The sequence below is a fragment of the Eleutherodactylus coqui genome, chromosome 11, assembly GCF_035609145.1.
Source record: "Eleutherodactylus coqui strain aEleCoq1 chromosome 11, aEleCoq1.hap1, whole genome shotgun sequence".
NCBI lineage: Eukaryota > Metazoa > Chordata > Amphibia > Anura > Eleutherodactylidae > Eleutherodactylus > Eleutherodactylus coqui.
Window position 1 is genome coordinate 139772059 of NC_089847.1, and position 17855 is coordinate 139789913.

A 17855-nucleotide genomic window follows, 5' to 3' on the forward strand; every position below is an offset into this window, starting at 1 on the left:
TTCCTGGGTATCCTTGTACCTCTGGTGATTCCTGGGTATCCTTGTAGCTCTGGTGATTCCTGGGTATCCTTGTAGCTCTGGTAATTCCTGGGGATCATGGTGGCTCTGATGATTTCTGGGTATCCTTGTGGCTCTGGTGATTCCTGGGTATCCTGGTGGCTCTGGTGATTTCTGGGTATCCTTGTGGCTCTGGTGATTTCTGGGTATCCTTGTGGCTCTGGTGATTTCTGGGTATCCTTGTGGCTCTGGTGAGTTCTGGGTATCCTTGTGGCTCTGGTGATTCCTGGGTATCCTTGTAGCTCTGGTGATTCCTGGGTATCCTTGTGGCTGTGGTGATTCCTGGGTATCCTTGTGGCTCTGATGATTCCTGGGCATCCTGGTAGCTCTAGTGATTTCTGGGCATCCTGGTAGCTCTGGTGATTCCTTGGTATCCTTGTGGCTCTGGTGATTCCTGGGTATCCTGGTGGCTCTGGTGATTCCTGGGTATCCTTGTAGCTCTGGTGATTCCTGGGTAACCTTGTAGCTCTGGTGATTCCTGGGTATCCTTGTAGCTCTGGTAATTCCTGGGGATCATGGTGGCTCTGATGATTTCTGGGCATCCTGGTAGCTCTGGTGATTTCTGGGTATCCTTGTGGCTCTGGTGATTCCTGGGTATCCTGGTGGCTTTGGTGATTCCTGGGTATCCTGATGGCTCTGGTGATTTCTGGGTATCCTGGTGGCTCTGGTGATTCCTGGGTATCCTTGTGGCTCTGGTGATTTCTGGGTATCCTTGTGGCTCTGGTGATTTCTGGGTATCCTGGTGGCTCTGGTGATTTCTGGGTATCCTGGTGGCTCTGGTGATTTCTGGGTATCCTGGTGGCTCTGGTGATTCCTGGGTATCCTTGTAGCTCTGGTGATTCCTGGGTATCCTTGTATCTCTGGTGATTCCTGGGAATCCTTGTAGCTGTGGTAATTCCTGGGGATCATGGTGGCTCTGATGATTCCTGGGGATCATGGTGGCTCTGATGATTCCTGGGCATCCTGGTAGCTCTGGTGATTTCTGGGTATCCTTGTGGCTCTGGTGATCCCTGGGTATCCTGGTGGCTCTGGTGATTTCTGGGTATCCTGGTGGCTCTGGTGATTCCTGGGCATCCTGGTGGCTCTGGTGATTCCTGGGCATCCTGGTGGCTTTGGTGATTCCTGGGTATCCTGGTGGCTCTGGTGATTTGGTCATCAGAAGTCTCTGCTGCACCAGACTTTAGCAAAATTCCAGGCTGCGGTGAGAACTGTGGCATTAGAAAAAAAACCCTGGCATGGCTTGGCAGTTCCTGAACTTTGTACTCTTGGCACAGATTTGTGGAACAGGCATGGCCTCTAAGCTGCACTGGGGACGCCCTGTCACCCCCCACCCCCCAAAAAAATAAATAAATAAAAAATATTAGGTGGTTTTGTTATTTGCCATTTTGCTAATATTTGGTCAGTTATTTGTTATTGCTGTATTTTATTTGTGTGGTCCAACTGGACCTGTAGTTTTACTTTTCTAAAGTTTTATGTTCTTTTAGGTATATTGTGTTATATGCACTATTGTACCACCAGGGGTCGCAGGGCTCCCGACGTGTATATATTTATATGAACAGCTGGTATAAGTTATACTGTATAACTTATACCAGGTGTACATTTATAATTATATATAGGTAATACCCAGGTTATACCAGCATGCTCCATATCACTATATACAGGAGATGTATAACTTATACCAGCTGTACATTTATAATTATATATAGGTAATACCCAGGTTATACCAGCATGCTCCATATCACTATATACAGGATATATAACGTATACCAGCTGTACATATATAATTATATACAGGAGATACCCAGGTTATACCAGCATGCTCCATATCACTATATACATGGGATGTATAACTTATACCAGCTGTACATATATAATTATATACAAGAGATACCCAGGTTATACCAGCATGCTCCATATCACTATATACAGGCTGTATAACTTATACCAGCTGTACATATATAATTATATACAGGAGATGCCCAGGTTATACCAGCATGCTCCATATCACTATATACAGGAGATGTATAACTTATACCAGCTGTACATATATAATTATATAGAGGAGATACCCAGGTTATACCAGCATGCTCCATATCACTATATACAGGATGTATAACTGATACCAGCTGTACATATATAATTATATAGAGGAGATACCCAGGTTATACCAGCATGCTCCATATCACTATATACAGGAGATGTATAACTTATACCAGCTGTACATATATAATTATATAGAGGAGATACCCAGGTTATACCAGCATGCTCCATATCACTATATACAGGAGATGTATAACTTATACCAGCTGTACATATATAATTATATATGTTAGGAAAACATTCTTCTCCACCGAGATTCAAGCTTCAGAGCTGGGAGTTCTGTAGGAACTGTTTGGGTGAGAATACAAGGAGAGAACAACAGAAAGGACCCCATTGTAGGCGTTTACTATAGGCCACCTGGACAAGCAGAAGATATGGAGGAACTCTTTCTACATCCGATGGCCAAACCCTCAAAGAAGCCCAACATAGTGATCATGGGAGATTTTACCCATCAGACATTTGTTGGGAATCTCTCCGGTAAAAGTAATGGATCCAACAGATTCTTATCCGCTCTTGGTGACAACTTTATCTTCCAGAAGGGAGAAGAGAAAACAAGGGGATCTGCTATCTTGGACCTAATTCTTACCAACATGGAGGAAATGGTTGGGGAAGTAAGGGTGGCCGGGACCTTAGGAGGCAGTGATCATGATATCCTTGGGTGTCGGATAACAAGGGGAGGAAGACCTGAGAAGACTCAGACCTCAAGGTTGGATTTCAGAAAGGCAGATTTTAGTGAACTCAGAAAGAGGAAGAATCCAACGGCCGGATGTTCTTAAGGACAGAAATGTCCAAGAAGGTTGGGAAATATTGTGAAATGAGATTCTCAAAGCACAATCGTTACCAATCCCTAAAAGAAGGAAGAATGGGAAGCATTTACAGAGACCCGGATGGATGAACACAGAACTTGTACACATGTTAAAGAGGGAGAAATATATGTTTATCAAATGGAAAGAGGGGGAATATCTAAAGAAGATTATAATGGGGTCTGCAGAAACTGTAGGGCGAGTGTCAGAAAAGATAAAGCTGATAATGAATTGAGGCTTGTAAGAGAGGCCAAAAGCAATAAAAAAGGATTTGGGGGGGTCAAAAGACAAGGCTGAGAGGAGACTTAATAGCGGTCTACAAATATCTGAAGGGCTGTCACGGGGCAGAGGGATCAGCCCTATTCTAATCTGCACAAGAAAAGACTACAAGCAATGGGATAAAACTGGAAGGGAGGAGACACAGATTAGATATTAGACAGTGCGGGGGATCATTGCGTGGAACAGGTAACCACAGGAGGTGGGGAGTTCTCCTTCAATGGAAGTCTTCAGAGTCTTCGCTGATTGCTCAGTGTAAATAGCAGTCGGTCAGTACTGAAAGGCCACTATGTTATGTCAATCGAGAGGGGCGGCGGAGCACGAGGAGAGAAATCTCCTGCAGCTTCCTGCCCCCCTGCTGGCCGCTCTGTGAGCGAGCCAGCGATACTTGCTCCCGTGCAACAGCACTGCAGCGAATGTATGTTGGGACGAGTGTCGGGCATCGTTTGCCTGACATTCCTTCTGTCTAAATGGACCCTTAAGTGGATTAGAGGGAGATGTGCAGATAAGAAACCTCCTGAACACATTTGCATCCAATACACTTAGGCGTAAGCATTCTTTTCCAAGTAGGTAACACAGACACAGTTTTCACATTCTGCAGCTATAAAACATTGGCATCATAGAAATGATGCAATGGGGACAATATCAACTTTACAGTCCTCTTTGGGGCTAACGGGAACAAACAAAAGTCTCTCAACAAGAGTCCTTAGAAAAGTCTTTTAACACCAAGTAATTTGGGGGTTTGCTGGTGGTCTCACAGGCTCCTCTACCTCTGAATCAGTACTGTACCCCGTTGGAGTAAGCATACTGCTCCACAAGCTCACTCCGATGGATGTAGAACCAGAAGGACTGTCCAGGTCACGCACTCTTACCTCCTCCTGTATTGTTTGGTCTAACGGCTCAGAGCATGTAACATCCGACTGCCGCCGTGTACCAGGCAAGTCCTGACCAGTCTCTTGGTGTCCTGCAACAGTAGGCAGTTCTGGAGGACGGGTAAGAGGCCGACGCAAGGTTTCCGGATGATGTGCAGTCTCTCTTACAAAGGTGAAAGTAAAATTTTGATCACCATAGCCTCGAACGAATGCCAACAGATGAGCCGGCAACAAGTCTCTAACCTCGTTGTTAAGATAATGTATCAGGATCCAAGGAGGGTAGCGACTTTCCACCAACCAGTCTCAGTCTTGTACTGCTGCAACCTTCTCGGTCGGATATTGTGCGGCAGATCCTCCTCCACTGACTTGGCAGATAGGAGGGGACCTCTTCCTATCAGGCACAAAGTCCTTGGACCGCAGTCCTGGAGCCTTCTTTGTCGGTGGAGAAGACTGAGTACTCACACTCGCAACCAGCAGCTTATCACCCCAGTTAAATTGGGGTTGTGGTGGAGGGTATCCAGCTGGTGTGCCATGCAGAGTGGTAAAATTAGACATCCCTTCTCTCGCGGTCTCTGGGGGAGTCTGCAACGACAAGCCCAGTGGTGCACTTACAGAGCTGTCTGACTCCTCCCCTGGGCTGTCCTTAGTTTCCTGCAACTGGATTGGATCCAGGCTCTGGTCCACGGTGGGGTTGACCCCCCCCCCCCATACTTTTCCCATAGCATTGGCAGGAACAGAGAGGCGGCAAACTTTTGCGGACTTGGCATAGTTGGAGAAGATGAAGGTTGGGTGCCATCTTGCCTCAGCACGCAGTCCATATTACAGTAGACTGCTGACCATGCAACTCGGGCAATACTAGATAGTCCAACATGTATCACATCCTTGCAACATATGACAGAGACTGGAATGATGAGTTAGGGTCCTCCTTCTGCATTACTGACAGATGATTCGGTTTCATACTGCTCTGGTTACTGTCCTTGACTTTTTATCATGCTCAAAGGTCCTTGGAACTGGAAGTAATTTTTTTAGACACTCACACATGGGCACTAACTTTTCTCCGTGACCGGAAAATGGCAGAGGTGTGTTTTTTTTCCTGATTTTCTGGAACTGGCACAGAGGAATGATCCTGTTCGTGACGCCAAAGGAGGCTCTGCCCTGCAGTGTCTGAGGAGCGGGCCCTCTGCCTAGGAGACAGTGGGGTAGAGTTTGGACTTTGTCATGGGGCTCTACCATTTCCCACCTTGAGGGTAGCTCGGGATCTGTCCAAGTAGCTGAAAGACGGCCTACAAACAGGGAACCGACGGTGCAATTTACCTGGGCTTTAGGTTGTCATGGGTGACGCCACCGTTCCTTCCTCCGCAGTGAATGTGGGTGATGAAGGAACTGGTGCATACTCACGGAGTAGTTTGAATTAGCAAAGCCTGGAACGGTCGGCAGTACTTGAATAAACTCATTTACAGTCCAATAAGAAATAATCCACGCCAGCAGGATATTCAGTACAACTTCACAAAGTGGTGCGACAGAGGAAATCACAGGTACGCCAGGTAGTCTACAGTCTCAGTTATCTGTATGGCTCTGGGCACAACTACTCTTCTCTTCTCCAGCTCCCTACCGGTCAGCACTCCAGCTCACCACGGCAAATACACACTCCACTCTGCACCTCTGCAACAGGCCCAGGGAAAGCAGAGGTTACCGCTCTCTCCCATTCTGAAGGTGTCCGTGTGAGTCTTTGGCAACTCCACTCACTCCACCTGCTGCCAAGTACAGAACAGAAGACCCAGGCTTGCAAACACCATGCATTTACATACATTAAGCACGATCACGTGACAAACAACAAGATACATTTCCCAGACATTCTCACATCCCAGACAGTTAATTCATTCAGTGCTGCAGAAGTGCAATATAAATCATATTCATGCAACATGAAAAAGGCTGACAATACAAAGCATGAGACAAATGCATGCATACATTATGAAGGGGCCCTGTTGTACCGGGCCACTACACTGGTATAACTGAAAGGGGTTGTCTCGCGGCAGCAAGTGGGGTTCAGCACTTCTGTATGGCCATATTAATGCACTTTGTAATATACATCGTGCATTAAATATTGGCCATACAGAAGTTATACACTTACCTCCTCCGGTACTGGCGTCCCCGTCTCCATGGCGCCGACCAAAACCGCCTTCTCCCTGGATTAGACGCGCTTGCGCTGAAGGGGCCGCTCCGGCGTGCTCGCGCCACACAGGTCTTCTACAAAGTGCATTAATATGGCCATACAGAAGTGCTTAACCCCACTTGCTATTGCGGGACAACCCCTTTAGGTATCTCCTGTATATAATTATTTATGTACAGCTAGTATAAGTTATATATACATCCTGTATATAGTGATATGGAGCATGCTGGTATAACCTGGGGATCTCCTGTATATAATTATATATATACAGCTGGTATAAGTTATACATCTCCTGTATATAGTGATATGGAGCATGCTGGTATAACCTGGGTATCTCCTGTATATAATTATATATGTGCAGCTGGTATAACCTGGGGTTCTCCTGTATATAGTGATATGGAGCATGCTGGTATAACCTGGGTATCTCCTGTATATAATTATATATGTGCAGCTGGTATAACCTGGGGTTCTCCTGTATATAGTGATATGGAGCATGCTGGTATAACCTGGGTATCTCCTGTATATAATTATATATGTACAGCTGGTATAAGTTATACATCCTGTATATAGTGATATGGAGCATGCTGGTATAACCTGGGTATCTCCTGTATATAATTATATATGTATGGCTGGTATAAGTTATACATCTCCTGTATATAGTGATATGGATCATGCTGGTATAACCTGGGTATCTCCTGTATATAATTATATTTGTACAGCTGGTATAAGTTATACATCCCCTGTATACAGTGATATGGAGCATGCTGGTATAACCTGGGGATCTCCTGTATATAATTATATATGTACAGCTGCTATAAGTTATACATCTTGTATATAGTCATATGGAGCATGCTGGTATAACCTGGGTATCTCCTGTATATAATTATACATGTACAGCTGGTATATGTTATACATCTCCTGTATGTAGTGATATGGAGTATGCTGGTATAACCTGGGTATCTCCTGTATATAATTGTATATGTACAGCTGGTATAAGTTATACATCTCCTGTATATAGTGATATGGAGCATGCTGGTATAACCTGGGTATCTCCTCTATATAATTATTTATGTACAGCTGGTATGAGTTATACATCCTGTATATAGTGATATGGAGCATGCTGGTATAACCTGGGGATCTCCTGTATATAATTATATATATACAGCTGGTATAACTTATACATCTCCCTGTATATAGTGATATGGAGCATGCTGGTATAACCTGGGGATCTCCTGTATATAATTATACATGTACAGCTGCTATAAGTTATACATCCTGTATATAGTGATATGGAGCATGCTGGTATAACCTGGGTATGTCCTGTATATAATTATATATGTACAGCTGGTATAAGTTATACATCCTGTATATAGTGATATGGAGCATGCTGGTATAACCTGGGGATCTCCTGTATATAATTATATATGTGCAGCTGGTATAACCTGGGGTTCTCCTGTACATAGTGATATGGAGCATGCTGGTATAACCTGGGTATCTCCTGTATATAATTATATATGTACAGCTGGTATAAGTTATACATCCTGTATATAGTGATATGGAGCATGCTGGTATAACCTGGGGATCTCCTGTATATAATTATATATGTGCAGCTGGTATAACCTGGGGTTCTCCTGTACATAGTGATATGGAGCATGCTGGTATAACCTGGGTATCTCCTGTATATAATTATATATGTACAGCTGGTATAAGTTATACATCCTGTATATAGTGATATGAGCCTGGTAATATGTCTTGCATGTTGAGTGCGTGTGTTTTTTGGAAAAGACTCCGGATAATAGATATAAACTGATTTTTACTTTTGTTTGCGTATCATGGAACGGGAGTGAAGGGCCTTATCTTGCTGTATGCAGTTATGTTATTGTTATCATGCATGGGATAAGTAATGTGTATATATATATAGTGACTCCACCAGCAGAATAGTGAGTGCAGCTCTGGAGTATAATACAGGATGTAACTCAGGGTCAGTACAGGATAAGTAATGTATGTACACAGTGACTCCACCAGCAGAATAGTGAGTGCAGCTCTGGGGTATAATACAGGATGTAACTCAGGATCAGTACAGGATAAGTAATGTATGTACACAGTGACTCCAGCAGCAGAATAGTGAGTGCAGCTCTGGAGTATAATACAGGATGTAGCTCAGGAGCAGTACAGGATAAGTAATGTATGTACACTGTGACTCCACCAGCAGAATAGTGAGTGCAGCTCTGGGGTATAATACAAGATGTACTCAGGAGCAGTACAGGATAAGTAATGTATGTACACAGTGACTCCACCAGCAGAATAGTGAGTGCAGCTCTGGGGTATAATACAGGATGTAACTCAGGGTCAGTACAGGATAAGTAATGTATGTACACAGTGACTCCACCAGCAGAATAGTGAGTGCAGCTCTGGGGTATAATACAGGATGTAACTCAGGGTCAGTACAGGATAAGTAATGTATGTACACAGTGACTCCACCAGCAGAATAGTGAGTGCAGCTCTGGGGTATAATACAGGATGTAACTCAGGGTCAGTACAGGATAAGTAATACAGATAGTCCCCGACTTGCGAACATTCGACTTACGAATTTCGCTAGATACGAACTATCTGTCCTGCACAGTATGATGTCATGCTCTGGCATTACATCATGCTGTGCAGGGAGCGGACAGGCTTCTATCAAGCCTGATAGAAGCCTGTCCGGTCAGATCGCGGTTGCTGGGCAGCCGGGGGCCTTCTGAAAGGCCCTAGGGCTGTCTATGCAGAGCGCCTATCAAGCTGTGCGCTTGATAGGCACTCTGCATAGGCAGCCCTGGGGCCTTTCAGGAGGTCCCCGGCTGCCTAGCAACCGCACAGCGTCCCGCGATCTCATCGTGGGACGCTGTACGGGCCCCCTGAACGTCGGGTGCAGGCTGTTTCTTACAGCGGGCACCCGGCGGCAGCAGTTCCGACGAGCCGCGCCGCTCGTCAGAACTGTTAACACTTTAAATACCGCTGTCAGAGCGGCGCGGCTCGTCGGAACTGCTGCCGCCGGGTGCCCGCTGTAAGAACAGCCGGCACCCGACGTTGTATGGAGCGGGATCCACCCGCGATCCCCTCCATACTACCATTTGTTCGACTTGCGAAGAAAACGGACTTGCGAACGGGCTCCCGGAACGGAACCTGTTCGCAAGTCGGGGAGCACCTGTATATGTACATTACACTCTGCATGCAGTTCCTAGTGTCTCCCCGGATCCAGCGTGTGGTCTGGGGCCTCGGTTTCCTGCCAGTGTGTGTATGGAGTAAACACATTATTACAGGACGTACTAAACTCGTCTTCCTCTTGGCTCAGGTAGCGGCATTGGCCAGGCGCCAGGTGTGGTGTGTGGTAATGTGGAATGCCAAGGTCAGTAACGTGACCCAGCAGTACCTGGCCAGGTGTTCACTTTCTCCTCCCCCCTCTTGTGAAATCTAACAGCCAGTTTGTGGTTCAGATTTTACTTTTTATACTTCTGTCATTTCAGTCATCTTTCTTGTTACAAACTGGAGTTACGTCCTGTCCTGTCCTCCAGTCACATCCAGAGCTGAAGCTGCTCTTCTGTTACATCTATTCTTTTTATCGAGTGACATACAGTGCTACAGTCACAGTGCAGCTCATGCATCATGTCTTTCACTCCATTCACCTCCAGAGCTGCACTCACACTTCAGTTCTTACATCATTTGTTCTATCCTTGTTAGTCTTAGAGTTGCACTCACAATTTAGCCCGCTGCCAGTTGGAGTTTGTCAGCATTACTCCCATAGGAACACCCATGAAATCCTGTCTGAGAAGCAGTACCACATTGCCCTGTGCAGCGCTCTACCAGGTTGGTTCCCCCTGGGAAGAATCTTCATGCATCTCTCTTGATGAACCAGCAAGGGACAACAAAGAACCAACTGCTCTGAATGTGACCGGAGAACCTCACTACTCAAGGTCAGTAGAAGACAAGCAGAGGATAAGGATGGTGATGTCTGCTGTGAGATGATAGGAGTTGTTGCTATTTAGTTGCAGCATAAAGCCAGTAGTCTGCAGCTGAAGTGTTTCACTATCTGTGACCAGAAGCTCTGGAGTCTTTCATGAATGTTCCAGTGTACAGAATCCCCCGTGTCACTCCAATGGACAAATTTCAAAGGCGCATGTCCCCATATAAGACAGTGGCAGCTAATGATTTGTCTACAGTATAGGAAAGGGCTAAAGTATTAGTTCCCAGTGTAGCTGTAAAAGTTACATCTTCCCCTGCTCCGCTACTTCTCTTCTCTACCCTCCTTCTGCTCTCTTTTCCTTGCTCTTGTGCTCCCCTTCTGTGCTCCTCCCCTGCTCTACATCTTCCTTGATCTTCTCTGCCTCTGCACCTCCCCTGCTCTACATCTTCCTTGCTCTTCCCCTGATTTGCCTCTGCTCCTCCCCTTCTGTGCATTTTCCTTGCTTTGCCTCTGCTCCTGCCCTCCTGTGCTCCTCCCATTCTTCGCATCTTCCTTGCTCCTGTCCTCCTGTGCTCCTCCCATTCTTTGCATCTTCCTTGCTCCTCCCCTTGTGCTCCTTCCCTGCTCTACATCTTCCTTGCTCTTCCCCTGCTCTACATCTTCCTTAATCTTCTCTGCCTCTGCTCTTCCCTGCTTTGCCTGTGCTCCTCCCCTGCTCTACATCTTCCTTGCTCTTCTCTGCCTCTGCACCTCCCCTGTTCTACATCTTCCTTGCTCTTCCCCTGCACTACATCTTCCTTGCTCTTCCCCTGCTCTACATCTTCCTTGCTCTTCCCCTGATTTGCCTCTGCTCCTCCCCTTCTGTGCATTTTCCTTGCTTTGCCTCTGCTCCTCCCCTCCTGTGCTCCTCCCATTTTCTGCATCTTCTTGCTCCTCCCCTGCTCTGCCTCTGCTCCTCCCCTCCTGTGCTCCTTCCAGTCTCTGCATCTTCCTTGCTCCTCCCCTGCTCTGCCTCTGCTCCTCCCCTCCTGTGCTCCTCCCATATTCTGCATCTTCTTGCTCCTCCCCTGCTCTGCCTCTGCTCCTCCCCTCCTGTGCTCCTCCCAGTCTCTGCATCTTCCTTGCTCCTCCCCTGCTCTGCTTCTGCTCCTCCCATTCTCTGCATCTTCCTTGCTCCTCCCCTGTTCTGCCTCTGCTCCTCCCCTCCTGCGCTCCTCCCATTCTCTGCATCTTCCTTGCTCCTCCCCTGCTCTGCCTCTGTTCCTATCCTTCTGTGCTCCTCCCATTCTCTGCTCCTCCCTTGCTTTGCTTCATTTGGCTTTGATAACCAATATTTCAGCTCCTGCACTTTCCTCTTCTCTGATTTGCTGCTGGACTTCTTCTCTAACTAATTGTTTACTCTCATGTCTACTTTACTATTCTTTCAGCGTTCCTCTGGGGCTGAGATGTCAGATGTTTCCCTGATCAGGGATTGTTTCATTATATGACAGGTTAATGACGATGTCCATTATACCCTATATGAGATGTCATGTATTACGTGATCGTCTAGTGACTGGCAGCCCGCAGTCTTCCTCTGATTAATGGTGACTGCAGAGCATGTAACAATGCAGCATGTTCTCTGGGAACGTTCTCATCTCGACGCATAGTTTACTTTGTATCGTGTGGAGATTTGATTTCTGCAGGATTATAAAAAAAAAGCTGCTGCAGTTGGCCGGTCTCCTTGCAGCTGCAGTGGGTATTATTGTATCTTGTCACCACTGGAAGCTAGGGTTTGACAGAGCTTGGATAGCGAAATGCCCCAGTCACACCCCTAGCTCCTGATTGGCTACATTCAGAAAGGTCCTAGCGGCAGCGTGTTTAGTGATTTTTGCCTTGGCTGGAGGGTTAGGGATTAGTTTTTCTGTTAGGCTTACATTATTTGCTCTAAATGCTCCCATGTTACCGCTGTAACTTTGAAGCTTTTTCAGCTAATAATGTAAGCTTAACAGGAAAATTAATCCCTAACCCTAACCCTCCAGCCAAGGCAAGAATCACTACCCAGTTTGCTCAGGGACCAGGCTGCTTCTTTATGTGGGTGGATTTAGAGTGCTGGCGGCAAACTGCTCCGCGGATCAGAGTTAGCCCTACCGCCGCTCATCAGCGCTGATGTGCCGACCGACGGCTGTCTGCTTCCTGCTTGCCGGGCAAGGTCATGGGAAGGGAGATAGGAGAAGATAGGCGGCACGGAGAGTCACAGCGGGGCCGCTAACAGTGAGCGGAGGCGATCCTCTTCCTTCACACCGACGACAGTCACAGTGGCCGCGCCAAAGGGCAACACTGCGGTGACACTACAGCCACCATGGACAGCGCCGCCAGGGAGAGTAACAGCGGCCCTGGTAACTGGAAAAAGCTAAAGGGGCAGATAGGAGCCCCCCCCAAGTACCCTGTACCTTGTCTCCACCACTACTTCCAGTGGTGACAAGATACATTAATACCGCTGCAGTGTGCCGGTCTCCACAACATCATCCATCAGCCACTGTAGTTTGAATTGATAGCTGTGGGGTACACCATTTATATGTACACTGGTCTCTCTCTCTCTCTCTCTCTCTCTCTCTCTCTCTTTCTCTCTTCTTCTTCTTCTGGAGGCTTCTACCCACAGCGATTGTTACCAAACATATAGTGACCGCATTGAATTTAGTTACAGCGTTGTTGCAGCAGCTGTAGGGTTAATTCCAACACACTGACAGAATAGTCTGCCGCTACCGAGGTCATCACAGGATCAGACACTAATCCTGGGATAGTCAGGACGCTGCCATGATCCAGGTCACCGTACAATATGTCAGTGTATTTCTAAGGCTCATTTACTAACAAGCCTGTGATGAAACAATTATGGATGGCGAATCTTCCTCCATTTCTCATCATTGTTTCTAATCTGAGGTTGCCCAGAAAACAGCATAGAAACAGACAAGACTGACAGCAGGAGGATAAACTATCTAGTCTGACCTCTATATGGAGACATAGGAGATGACAGCAGGAGGAGAGCACATGGTCCATCTAGTCTGATGTCTATATAGAGACATAGAAGATGACGGCAGGAGGAGAGCACATGGTCCATCTAGTCTGATATCTATATAGAGACATAGAAGATGACGGCAGGTGGAGAGCACATGGTCCATCTAGTCTGATATCTATATAGAGACATAGAAGATGATGGCAGGAGGAGAGCACATGGTCCATCTAGTCTGATGTCTACACAAAGACATAGAAGATGATAGCAGGAGGAGAGCCCATGGTCCATCTAGTCTGATATCTATATAGAGACATAGAAGATGATGGCAGGAGGAGAGCACATGGTTCATCTAGTCTGATATCTATATAGAGACATAGAAGATGATGGCAGGAGGAGAGCACATGGTCCATCTAGTCTGATATCTATAGAGAGACATAGAAGAGGACAGCAGGAGGAGAGCACATCGTCCATCTAGTCTGATATCTATATAGAGACATAGAAGATGATGGCAGGAGAAGAGCACATGGTTCATATAGTCTGATATCTATATAGAGACATAGAACATGACAGCAGGGGGAGAGCACATAGTCCATCTAGTCTGATATCTATATAGAGAGACATAGAAGATGCTTGCAGGAGGAGAGCCCATGGACCATCTAGTCTGATATCTATATAGAGACATAGAAGATGCTGGCAGGAGGAGAGCACATGGCCCATCTAGTCTGATATCTATATAGAGACATAGAAGATGCTGGCAGGAGGAGAGCACATGGCCCATCTAGTCTGATATCTATATAGTGACATAGAAGATGATGGCAGGGGGAGAGCACATGGTCCATCTAGTCTGATATCTATATAGAGACATAGAAGATGATGGCAGGAGGAGAGCACATGGTCCATCTAGTCTGATATCTATATAGAGACATAGAAGATGATGGCAGGAGGAGAGCAAATGTCCCATCTAGTCTGATATCTATATAGAGAGACATAGAAGATGCTGGCAGGAGGAGAGCACATGGACCACCTAGTCTGATATCTATAGAGAGACATAGAAGATGCTGGCAGGAGGAGAGCACATGGACCATCTAGTCTGATATCTATAGAGAGACATAGAAGATGATGGCAGGAGGAGAGCACATGGTCCATCTAGTCTGATATCTATATAGAGACATAGGAAATGACAGCAGGAGGAGAGCACATGGTCCATCTAGTCTGATATCTATATAGAGACATAGAAGATGATGGCAGGAGGAGAGCACATTGTCCATCTAGTCTGATATCTATATAGAGACATAGAAGATGATGGCAGGAGGAGAGCACATGGTCCATCTAGTCTGATATCTATATAGAGAGACATAGAAATGCTGGCAGGAGGAGCGCACATGGTCCATCTAGTCTGATATCTATATAGAGACAGAAGATGACGGCATGGGGGAGAGCACATGGTCCATCTAGTCTGACCTATATAGAGAGACATAGAAGATGCTGGCAGGAGGAGAGCCCATGGACCATCTAGTCTGATATCTATATAGAGACATAGAAGATGCTGGCAGGAGGGGAGCACATGGTCCATCTAGTCTGATATCTATATAGAGACATAGAAGATGATGGCAGGGGGAGAGCACATGGTCCATCTAGTCTGATATCTATATAGGGACATGGAAGATGATGGCAGGAGGAGAGCACATGGTCCATCTAGTCTGATATCTATATAGAGGCATAGAAGATGCTGGCAGGAGGAGAGCACATGGTCCATCTAGTCTGATATCTACTGTATATAGAGAGACATAGAAGATGCTAGCAGGAGGAGAGCACATGGTCCATCTAGTCTGATATCTATATAGAGACATAGAAGATGATGGCAGGAGGAGAGCACATGGTCCATCTAGTCTGATATCTATAGAGAGACATAGAAGATGGCGGCAGGAGGAGAGCACATGGTCCATCTAGTCTGATATCTATATAGAGACATAGAAGATGATGGCAGGAGGAGAGCACATGGTCCATCTAGTCTGATATCTATAGAGAGACATAGAAGATGGCGGCAGGAGGAGAGCACATCGTCCATCTAGTCTGATATCTATATAGAGACATAGAAGATGATGGCAGGAGAAGAGCTCATGGTCCATCTAGTCTGATATCTATATAGAGACATAGAAGATGATGGCAGGAGGAGAGCACATGGTCCATCTAGTCTGATATCTAATGGAAATGGAAAAATGTCTCACTTCCAGCTTCTGATATTGGTTCTATGGGGAATCAAGTATGGATAGATGAGATTACCAAATCATTTTACACTTATTTGCATTTTACACAGCGTCCCAACTGTTTTTACAATCGAGGTTATATATAGAGACATAGAAGATGACGGCAGGGGGAGAGTGCATGGCAGGCTTAGTCATTTACTTCTCATTTCTTCTTCTCCAACCACGTCTGCTGGAAGTTTGTTCCGGGCATCTACTACTCTTTCAGCAATGTAGTATTTCCTGCCGTTGCTTGGGTTCTTCTCCCGATCATCTTAGATTGTAGCTCCTCGTTACTAATGAATACATTTCCGTGCTGAGCCTTATTTATAGCACATATTACATGGCTTATCTAGTAGCGTTGGACCTTGTTTGGCTTTCAAAACCGCAGGAATTTGTTGCGGCATAGATTCTACTAGGCCACCGGAATACCGGCCCCTGTGGACAGGAAGCTTCTTGTAGTTGCCGCTGATTAGATGGCGGTACTGACATGTTCTGACCGGCTGACAGGAAGTGGTCAGCGATTCATTTTTGCTCCATCTGACCAGGTGCGTTTTGCGCTCTTTTGCCCGCTGGAGTCTGTTTCTCTGAGACACAATGGCGCTGGAAGTGGCCATCTGGTGTTATATCCCATCCGTGCGGAGGAACGGTGAGTTGTGCGTTCGGACACGTTAGTTGGAGCTCCAGCTTGTATTCAGCTGACTGTGCAGCCTGTTGGTCAGAACGATTCCTGACATCCTCCTCCGACCCCTTTCACTTAGTATTGCTTTATCTCTATCATCAATATGCGTGTTTGGGGTTGTTCACATATACATGACTGGCGGTTACGCACTACAGGGTGCAGCGTGGCGTCTTTATCGCACTGCTCACATGCCTGTGTATTGATGCTGACTGGCTTTGCATGCGTACATCAGTAGGCGCTGGCAGGTCCGTTTGTATAGGTTTTGCGGTAACTCCATAACTACAAGGTAGGTGCTGTGTTCCTGGAAGATCACCTGCATTCATCAGTGTCATTAGCGGTCTAGCGCCCTCCTCCCATGAGTCTGTGTGTTGGGGGTAGTTCACATACATGGTGTAATGTCAGGGGGGTCCAAGGTCTTTTTTGGAGGTGTTTCTAACCGCTTCTTCAAGTAATCTTATTGTAACATGTTGTCTGAAGTTGTTCAGTTCATGTGAAATATTTTTTGTGGGCGTTTTCCTTTTGCTGGAGCTTGTGATTGGCTAATTAGATCCTGACACTGGCAGCTCTGGCCTCATGATCATGTGGCTTTAATTGGCCCCGTGTGACCACTTCTAGGGGTTTTAAATACCCTGTTTCCATTTCACTTGCTATGATGAAACGCGTCTGAGGGGTTTACAGCATATCTTCATGCGTTTTGGTCCCACGACCTTAATATTTGTTTTTAGAAGCAGGTCCAATTAAACTTTAGTGTTTTTCTAACTTTTCCCCTTGCGTGGCCCGGACCTGCTTTTTGCACCCTTGCTGCGCCTGGTCCGACGTGTCTGTGCTTCCGTCTTTGGCGAGATTGGTTGGTGAGCTGCTGGCTTTTTTCTTTTCTCTTTCATACAGTTCTATGATGTTGACCGTCTCCCAGAATGCAGTCTTGCGGGGGTCTCTGGTCGGGTACATGGGGAGTTGTAGCGGGGCCGGATGATTTCTGCAGTATCATACTATTATAGGACGATTACCTCTGCCATAAAGTAAAACTCCTCCAGTCTTGTGTTAGTGAAGCTTCAGCAGGGTCGAGCCTCTGCTTGTTGTCAGTGACTGAGAATAGTTCTGTTACATCCAGAGCCTGATAACACATTATGAACTCTCGCAGCTGAGGATTTGTTACAGTGTATCCTGTGACAGGTGCAGGAACTGCCTGGACCCGTTGTAGTCGATGGGGTCGGTCCCATTCATCCAGGAGGCTCTATGGTCCATAGCCCCCGCCGGTGTGCTTCAGCCTCACCTGCACTGATACATTGTATTGTGCGTTCTGTTAGAAGGCTGCACTGTGATTGGTCGCTACAGGCAGCATGGGCGGAGTTCCTTCAGGCACTTTCACCTGTTAGGGCTCATTCACTTATGGGTCTATAATGCAGTGAATGGAGCCCATGGATTTCATTGGGTTCATTCACAGCTGCGTATTTCTTGGTCATGTGAAAAAAAAGCGCAGCATGTCCCATCTAATAGCCCAGTGAAATAATGGACGTGCGCAGGAAGGAAAACGCAGAGATGCAAAATTAACGGGATTTTGTGCTTCTGTTATGTGTATAAATATTTGCCCGCGTAAAAGCGTGCCAATGGGCATTAGAATGCAGGGTGACTGCGTACTGCGGCCCATGGATACGCCCGTGTGAATGAGCTGCCCTTGCCATGATACAAGGATTAAGCTCTGTTACATGGGACTGACACTTTG

General features: G+C 46.4%; 1 protein-coding gene across 1 annotated transcript; it reads right to left on the reverse strand.

Annotated features, from left to right (window-relative positions):
- Positions 1-10935: 10935 nt before the first annotated feature.
- LOC136581812 (antho-RFamide neuropeptides-like) lies at positions 10936-11448 on the reverse strand. Its single transcript, XM_066582437.1, has one exon. It carries the CDS (start codon positions 11446-11448, stop codon positions 10936-10938), a length of 513 nt encoding a protein of 170 aa, XP_066438534.1.
- Positions 11449-17855: the final 6407 nt, after the last annotated feature.

Excerpts from the sequence above, each read along its gene's own strand:
- LOC136581812 (XM_066582437.1), bottom strand. The coding sequence starts at position 11,448 with ATGCAGAGAATGGGAGGAGCGCAGGAGGGGAGGAGCAGAGGCAGAACA.